The following is a 9,591-nucleotide window of genomic DNA, read 5'->3' on the forward strand; positions in this document are numbered from 1 at the left end:
GAGAGAGAGAGAGAGAGAGAGAGAGAGAGAGAGAAATTATTTCCCAGGGTTGATAGCCATGGTGTAACACCATCTCCTCCATTCTCCTGGGATTTGGGGCATGCATACACACATGCTTGGTGTGAATTTCAAGCTGCCAGGTCTGGGACTTGAACCATGGTTAGCCATGTGGGAATCTGGTGCCTTAACTACCATTCCACTTGCTGGCCCCCAATTTTTAAAAAAACATTATTTCATTACTATTATTATTATTATTTACACATTCAATTGCTATACATCATTTAGATTGTAATGAGACTTTACCCAGCATGATATACACCTCAGTCCAGTTGAGAATACTATATGCATCCTCATCAACAGATAATAAACCATATCTGTGTCCCACAAATATCTTACCTCTCCAGTTTTTTCCCCCCAAATTTCCTTTTCTGCACTTTTCCCCTCTTACACTCTCCTTACACTTTGTCTCTAGTGTCTATAACAATTTTTGATGCTTTTATGTCCTTTAGTCTTTCAGTCCCTACCAAAGAGTGCAGTTGATATATGTTAAATGGAGACATACAATGTCTCTCTTTCATAGCCTGACTTGCTTCACTCAGCAACAAATCTTCCATACTCACCCACTTTCTATCAAATTCCAGTGGTCCCAACTTTTTAAAAAGATTATTTCATATTTGAAATAATTTCCCAAACACACAGGATATTCTTTTGGGAAAATCCCCTAGATATCTTTTGTTTTAATTTTGTCATGATTATTGTGTGTATTTTTAATTTTCTGTTGATATATATTTCTAAGGAATATGATCATATGAAGGTATTCATCCTTTAGGTCCTAAATATTGATTATGTTAGTCTTTTTATTGTTGCTTTCATTCATTATATCTTTGAATGATTTTTTTACTTAATTTTATTATTTATTATTATTATTGTTTGATTTGCTATAAAGTATGTGTGCTCACCAGAGAGAGACAGAGAGAGGGAGAGAGGGAAAGTGAGAAAGCAAGCTGGCAGGTCCAGGACTCAAACCATGCCTGACCACATGGGAGTCCAGTGCCTTAACCATTGCACCACCTGCTGGGTCCCATTTTTGTATATATTCATCCACCATCACTTGAACGGCATGGCTGTGCCACTTAGCTGTTTGCTCACTGTTAGTGACTAAATTTGAAATGCTCTTGTCTCTGTCCCAGCAGTTTCATGACCTACATGGATCCAGGAAACCAAACCACTATTTCAGAATTTCTCCTCCTGGGACTCTCAGAAGAGGCAGTACTACAGCCTTTCCTCTATTGGCTGTTCCTGTCCATGTACCTGGTCACCTTTATTGGAAACCTGCTCATCATCCTGGCCATTATCAAAGATTCCCTCTTGCATACCCCCATGTACTTCTTCCTCTCCAACCTGTCCTTGGTAGACATTTGTTTCACCTCTACCACCGTCCCAAAGATGCTGGTGAACATCCAGACACAGAGCAAGGTCATCACCTATGCAGGCTGCATCACCCAGATGTACTTTTTTATGCTTTTGGGACTATTAGACAACTTCCTCTTGACAGTGATGGCCTATGACCGGTTTGTGGCCATCTGTCACCCGCTGCACTACACAGTCATCATGAACCCCAAGTTCTGTGGAACTCTGCTTCTGGTATCCTGGGTACTGAGTGCTCTGAATTCTCTGTTACATGGGTTACTAATTTTGCGACTCTCTTTTTGTGCAAAGTCGGAAATCCCTCACTTTTTCTGTGAACTTAATCAGGTGATCCAACTGGCTTGTTCGGACACGTTCCTCAATGACTTAGCGATATACTTGACAACGGGACTTCTGGATGTTATTCCACTCGCTGGTATCCTTTTCTCTTACTCTAAGATAGTATCCTCTATTTTGAGAATTTCATCAGCTGGGGGCAGGTCTAAAGCATTTTCCACGTGTGGGTCTCACCTCGCGGTGGTCTCCTTGTTCTATGGCACATGCCTTGGCGTGTATCTTTGCTCAGCTGTTACCCAGAACTCCAGGGCAAGCGCGATAGCTTCGGTGATGTACACTGTGGTCACCCCCATGCTAAACCCCTTCATCTACAGTCTGCGGAACAAGGACATGAAGCAGGCTCTAAGAAAACTCTTTGGGAAAAGCAGGTCTCTACACGATCAAGTTCTTTGTCTCAGGATTGAAAACGTGCTCACAAATCCCAGGACTCCAAGCTCTGGACTCTCCAAATCCTAATAATTTCATCAGTTCATAAATAACTTGCAATGTATCTTTTTGTTTTGTCTGAAGGTAATTTAATGAAGCTTTTATTAGCTGAGTGGTACATGGGGTTAAGGAAAGGAAAAGGGATGATGAACAAAATGATGGGCAATGGGCACTCAAAGGATAACACCAGAATGCTTTTATTCACCCTTTTGGTCTGAAGAGGAAACTGAAGGGGAAAAAAAGGGTCACTGAATAGTCCTCACAACTACAGCTGTAGCAAATAGGCTAACTGGCAGGGGTTATAAAGGACATAGCCATTCAGAAGCCTGATGTCCTGCTAAGTGAAGCCAACTATGAAAGAGAGGCATTGTATGTCCCCACTTCATACATATTGAATATCTGCACTCTATAGCAGAAATGGAAATACGGGTCAGTATAAAAGTATGGAGGGCACCTGTGGATACCAGAGACACTGTGGGAGGAGGGTGGGAGATGTCATGTGGGAGTCCAACACCCCAACCACCATGCCATCTACTGGTCCCAAGAATGGATACAGAAAAAAAATAAAAAAAGAAAATCCATATCTGGAACAAAATAGTCATTGTATTAAGTTTATAATAATCATAGTCATCCTTTAACATTAATAGTTCTCTAAACAGTCCGAAGCACAAGTAGAGAGAGAAATGACCACACTTGGTCCTTGAAACCTTGCTGTTATCACTGATAACATAAGGCTTGTGTGCTTGCTGGAAAGACAGAGAGACAGTAAGAGGGGAAATGAGAAATCACCTCTCAGGAGGGCTGGCCACACCACAATCCCTTCTCCTCCATCCTCCTCCAGGGATTCTGGACACACAAGTACATGCTCCTGGTGACAGTGAATTTCAAGCCGTTGGGACCAGGACTTGAACTATGGTCAGCCATGTGTGAGTCCAGCCACCATGCCACCTGCTGACCCCTTTATGATAGCTTTTTAAAAAATTTCTGTGAAAAATATTGCTGATTCTAAAAACAAAGTGTATTCATTTTTTTCTTTCACCACAGAGGAAAACAGAGAGAGAGAGAGTCCCTCTCAAAGAGTCTCCATGCCGTGATCCACACAAAGGTCAGCCAGTCAGAATCACATTTGCACACTTGCACCCAACAAGCTTAGGGAGGTCCTAAGACTCAAACCCAGTACCTTTCACATGTGGGTCTATCTGCATTACTGCTGTGTTATACCAGGCCCCTCTTGCTTGCGTGTTTTCTTTTTTTAATAATTATTAATTTAATTTAGTTAATTTATTTTTAAAATTTGACGAGAGAGAGAGAAAGTAAGAAAGGAAGCCACCAGGTCCAGGATTCAAACTGCAGTCAGTCATGTGGAAGTCTGGCATCTTACCCACCATACCACCTGCCAGTCCAATCCCTCTTTTTTTTCCTTATTCTTTTTTGGTAGATATTTGTTAATTTTTATTATTTTTAAGGAATTAATTTTCTTGTTGCTTCCTACCTTTTTGCACTTTGTCATTTCCTTCCTCAACATACTTTGAGTTATGTCACTTTATTTCCTACCTTTAAACATGGAAACTTAGATCATTGATTTAAACATTTTTTTATTCCCATTTCTACTATGGGATTTTATTTTATTTTATTTTTTATAAGGCAAAAATTGTGTAATGAGTTTGTTTTCTCAACAGAGAAGTTTTCATTGTTTTGTTTATTAGATGTTACTTCCCTTTGCTCTCCTGTCCTCTCTATGATAGTTTATTTATTTATTATTTTAAGATTGCACTCACCAGAGAGACAGAGAGAGACAGAAAGAGAGACATAACCCCCCAAGGGGGATGGCCATGCCCCCATCCCTTCTCCTCCATTGTCTTCTCAGGATTTTGGCCCACAAGTACATGCACCTGGTATGAATTTCAAGCTTCCAGATCTGGGGCTCAAACCATAGTTGGTCATGGGAAGAGTCCAGTGATGGAACCATTACACCATCTGCTGCTTCCTATGATAGGTTTTTAAAGCTCTAAATATCCTCCTGAGCACTTTTTAACTGTATCTCATGAAATGTAATAAATTATTTTCACCACTATTTTATCCAAAATAACAAAAGAGAATAGCATCATTGTTTTATTAAAATAGCCTAAGTTATTGGTTGTCAAGGTGGCGCTACTGAATAACAACTTTCAATGAGGAAAACTAAAACTGTTAGTGAGGAACTAATATCTATCAGAATACTTATAAAATACTCTATGAGAGGCCAACAGGTGACCTGGTGGTTAAGGCACTGAACTACCATATGACTGATTGCAGTTCGAGTCTTGGACCTGGCAGCTTGAAAATCGTACTGGGTGTGTGTGTTTGCATGCCCAAAATCCCAGGAGGAGACTGGAGGAGAAGGGATTGTGGCATGGTCATCCCCTCTGCTGAGCGATTTTTCACTTTTTCTCTGTCTCCAGCGAGCGCATGCACCCTATGGCAAAAACCTAAACAACAAAAACAAAAACTCTAGGATTTGACAGTTGAAATGTTGATGAAAATGATGACCAGGTAGGGATACAAGAAAGAAAGGCTGACTCAAGACTAAGAAAGGAGACCTGAGGATTTGAATGAACAACATACACATGATCAAAAACTCAACTTCCAAGTGTTGGAAAGCACACATTGAACCATACCTCATAATTATTAATATGTACAATGATTATTTGTCAATTTTATGTAATAATAACAAAAAAGGAAAAACTAAAATGAGTGGAATTGTTGACTTAAGGGCCACAGAGATAAAGGAAAATAACATTAAGTATTTTTTATGTTTTTGTCATAGAGTGCATGCTCTTGCCAGAGACAGTGAGAGGGAAAGTAAGAAATCATTTCCCAGTAGGAATGACCACGCTACAACCTCTCCTCCTCCATTCTCCTCTCAGGATTTTAATCATGCACACACACATGCCCAGTGTGATTTCTTTCGTTCTCTTTCTTTCTTTCTCTCTTTTTTAAAAAGAGAGATTCTTGCTATAAAGCATATGCACTCACCAGAGAGACACAGAGAGACAGAGAGACAGACAGTGAGAAATGACCCCCCACACACACAGGGGCTGGCGACACTGCAATCCTTTCTCCTCTTGAAATTTTGAGCATGCATGCACACATGTCTAGTGTGAGGTTTAAGTCACCAGGACTGGGAATTGAACTATGGTTGAGAACAGGACTCCTGCATCACTGGGAGTCCAGCGATGTAAACATTACACCAACTGTTGGTCTGCCCAGTGTGATATTTAAGCCCCTGGGTCTGGGACTCAACCCATAGTTTGCCATGTACAAGTCCTGTGCCCTCATCACCACGTCACCTGCTAGCACCAGGAAAAAAAATGTCTTAAGATTTCATGTGGTCAGGATTCTAGATGGCGCTTTTGCTTTATAAAATTTTATTTATTTCATCAATGAGGGAGAGAAAGAAATGTAGAGAGCCACCCCCCACAAAGGTCTTCTCACCCAAATCTGCTCACCACATCGGCCCACCTGGATCATGGCACGTGCACACCCAGTGTGTACAAACAGGCCTGGGATTGACCCGGAGGCCTTTCCACGTGGGGGCTCTAACACTGTCACTGCACTTGAGCTGTCTGGATGCCACTCTTGTTCCTAGCTACTCTGAGGCACTTGTCAAGCTTCAAGGCCAATACTCCTAATATTGCCAAAAAGACGTCTCAGGGCCCTCTTGATGTCCTCGTTCCTCAGGCTGTAGATAAACGGGTTCAGCATGGGGGTGACCACGGTGTACATCACTGAAGCAACGGCACTGGCCTTGGAATTGTGGGTAGTGACTGAACTGAGGTACACCCCAAGACCTGTGCCGTAAAACAAGAGCACAACAGAGAGGTGAGACCCACAGGTGGAGAACGCCTTATACTTCCCTCTGGTGGATGTAATCCTCAGGATGGAGGAGACGATCCTGGAGTAAGAGTAAAGGATCCCAGAAAAGGAAATAACACCCATCAGCCCAGCGGTGAGATACATCTCGATGACACTGGAAAGGCTGTCCGAGCAGGCTAGGGGGACGACCTGGTTGATTTCACAGAAGAAGTGGGGAATCTCCATGTCGGTGCAGAAAGACAACCTTAAGGCCAGCAAAATCTGGAGCAAGGACTTCAGGATGCTAAAAATCCAGAATGCCAGCAGCGCCACGCCACAGAGCTGGGGGTTCATGATGACCGTGTAGTGCAAGGGGTGACAGATGGCCACAAACCGGTCATAGGCCATCACAGACAGGAGGAAGATGTCCAACTCTGCAAAAACGAGGAAAAAATACATTTGGGTGAGGCAGCCTTCGTAGGTGATGGTTTTGTTCTGGATGTGGATGTTTAGCAGCATCTTTGGGACGGTGGTGGAGGTGAAACAGATGTCACAGAAAGACAGGTTGGAGAGGGAGAAGTACATGGGTGTGTGCAGGTGGGAGTCAGTAATGGTGGCCAGGATGATGAGTAGGTTTCCACACACAGTGATTAGGTACATGGACAGGAACAGCCCGAAGAGGATGGGCTGAAGGTCTGCCTCTTGTGAGAGTCCGAGGAGGATGAATTTTGAAAAACGTGTGTGATTTCCAGGTTCCATGGAGCTGGGGTGACTGTCGGGGAAGAGGCAGTAACAGCAGTACGTTACAAAGACGTTATTGAGACTACCTGCCATGGTGTGCACAGGGCACCTGCGTGGGAAGCTCAGGGCACATGAGAAGCCCAGGTTTGGTTCCCATGCCCCCTCTAAAGGGTTGGATGTGGTGGTGTGTCCCTGTCATTCCAGATAGACTGAGGCAAGAGGATCCCAAGGTCAGGGTCAGTGGAAGCATACAGTGAACTTCCTTGCCTGAAAAAACTGAGCACATTCTCCTCTGTGGTCTCAGCTACTTGGGAGGCTGAGGCAGCAAGATTAAGATATGGTGAGATCCTGTATTAAAAAAAGAAAGCAAAAGAGCCCACAGGTGGCATGGTGGTCAAGGCCCAGAATTCCCACATGGCCAGCCAACTGCGGTTCAAGTGCGGATGTGGCAGCTTTAAAATTCACACAGTGCACATGTGTGTGTATGCCCAATACCCTAAGAGGAGAATGGAGGAGAGTAGATTGTGGAGTAGCGCTCCTGCGTGGGTTGGTGATTTCTCATGTTCCCTCTTTCTGTGTCTCTCTCTGTTGAGCACACACACCCTATGTCAGAAAAATAAAAACAAATGAAAAAAAGAAAGCATACAATGACCCTTTACCACTACACACACAGACATATAAGGCATTATCATTAGCAGTACTAATTACTGATGATCTTTTCATATAATATAAATAGATAAATTATATTTGTATGTAAAATAAAAAAATTGATTTTTTGTCAATTGATCCCATTTAAGTTTAGCTGAAAAAAAAATTAGAGGTTTAAAACTGTATCCATTCTTGGGACCAGTAGATGGCATGATGGTTGGGGTGCTGGACTCCCACATGGCAGACTGCAGTTCAAATTCTGGACCTGATGGCTTGCTTTCTCATGTTCCCTCTGTCTCTGGTGAATTCCAAAAATATAATAATAAAGGGACCAGCAGGTGGCATAGCGTTTTAAGGCCCTGGATGCCCACATGGTTGACTGCAGTCCAAATCCTGTACCCAGTGGCTAGAAATGCCCCTATGGCTATGGCATGTGTGTGTGTATGCACAAGAGTCCCAAGAGGAGAATGGAGAAGAAGGGAGTGCAACATGGCCATTCCCCTTGTGTGTGTGTGTGGGGGGAGGGGATAATTTCTCGCTTTCCGTCTCTCTGGCAAGACCATGCAAAATTTCTCGAAAGTCTTTAACAAAAATCTCTTAAAATAATAATGACAATAAAACTAAAAAATAATTCCTTAAAATAATAATAATAATAATAATGTAATAATGAATAAAGTTAAATAAACAATTCTTTAAAAGAAATGCATCCATTCTGTGTCTGCTGGGCACGGCCCTGACTCAAGTAAGCGAACTGATCCTTTGCCATAACTTACCCCTCATCACTGGTTTCCTGCTGCAATACCTATGAGAGACAACCATCTCCATCTTTTCCATCCTTGGATGGCCCTCCCCCTGGGGGTGATTTCTCCCTTTCTGTCTCTCTCTGTTTCACTTGTGAGCACACATGCCCTATAGCAAAAATCTCTAAAATAATAAATAAATAGAATAAAATAGTTTTTTTTTAAAACAAGAATTTGCCATTTTTTTGTTGCAAGGTCCTGGTGTAAAGCTTCTACAATTCTTAGAATTTCCCATCTGAAGAGTCTCCTTGTTATGCTAATGAGGTGACTTGGTATGGCCCCCGGATAGCTTCAGGGTAGGGACTGGTGTCTCTGGAGACCACATGATTGGAAATATGGGACTTGGAGTTTTCGAGGGACGTAAGCAGGCTCAAAACGGTGGTCAGTCACTTGACCAATGATGTAATTGACCATGCCTATGAAAGGCAACCCCACTTAGGGGCTCACAGGTGGTATGAGGTGAAGGCGGCTGGATCCCCCATAGCCAACTCCATGGTTCAAGTCCCAGACCTGGTGGCTTAAATCCCACTAAACTCATGTGTGTGTGTGCCCAACATTTTGAGAGGAGAATGGAGGAGAAGGACCAGGCCATCCACTCTGGGGTGGGGGTTGCTTTCTCACTTTCAATCTCTCTCTGTCTCTGTTTCTGTCTCTCTCTGATGAAACACACAGCCTTTGGCAAATAAAAAACAACAAAAAAATGTACTATTGCAGACTTTTTAAAGTGTGTGGTTAGGTGGCATAGTCACTTGTTATGTGAACATCACCACTGTATAGTTCCAGAACATTTTCTGTTACTCCAAAGGAAAGCCTATCCCCGTAAGCAATCATTCCCTTTTCATCTCTCCACCAGCCCCAGGAACCACTAACTCACTTTCTTTCTCTCTAGATTTACCTGTTCTGCATATTTTACCAAAGTGGCCTCATACAAGGTGCATCGTATTGTGTCTGGTTTTCTTCACTCCATATTCCTGCACCCCAATTCCTTCTGCCTGGAGAACTCTAACTTTGAAAATGCCTAGTCTTCCTTTTATATTCATTCCTATTTTTTTCTCCATTCAGATATCCTTTTTCCTTCCTTCTTTCTTTTTTTTTTTTTTACATATTTTTTCTTTTCTTTTTTAAAATTTAATTTTAATTTCTTTGCTACATTCAATCACCTATGTCATTTAGTATACTTTAACTATTATCAATATAGTTTGTATTCTTCCAAAGTTTTTTTACTTTTTTTTTTTTTTGGAGAGGTTTTTACTATAGGGCGCATGCGCTCACCAGACAGACAAAGAGACAGAGAGACAGAAAACGAGAAATCACCCCCCAGGGGGGATGGTCATGCCGCAATCCCTTCTTCTCCATTCTCCTCTCGGGATCTTGGGCA

General features: G+C 42.3%; 2 protein-coding genes across 2 annotated transcripts; one reads left to right on the forward strand and one right to left on the reverse strand.

Moving 5' to 3' along the window:
• Positions 1-1,206: 1,206 nt before the first annotated feature.
• LOC102483171 (olfactory receptor 7A17) lies at positions 1,207-2,220 on the forward strand. The gene has a single exon (XM_027776781.1). It carries the CDS (start codon positions 1,207-1,209, stop codon positions 2,218-2,220), a length of 1,014 nt encoding a protein of 337 aa, XP_027632582.1.
• A 3,615-nt stretch (positions 2,221-5,835) lies between these two features.
• LOC102483589 (olfactory receptor 7A5) lies at positions 5,836-6,783 on the reverse strand. The gene has a single exon (XM_006161059.1). The coding sequence runs from the start codon at positions 6,781-6,783 to the stop codon at positions 5,836-5,838; it is 948 nt and encodes a 315-aa protein (XP_006161121.1).
• Positions 6,784-9,591: the final 2,808 nt, after the last annotated feature.

The sequence above is a fragment of the Tupaia chinensis genome, unplaced genomic scaffold (assembly GCF_000334495.1).
Source record: "Tupaia chinensis unplaced genomic scaffold, TupChi_1.0 Scaffold138060_1, whole genome shotgun sequence".
Classification (NCBI taxonomy): Eukaryota; Metazoa; Chordata; class Mammalia; order Scandentia; family Tupaiidae; genus Tupaia; species Tupaia belangeri.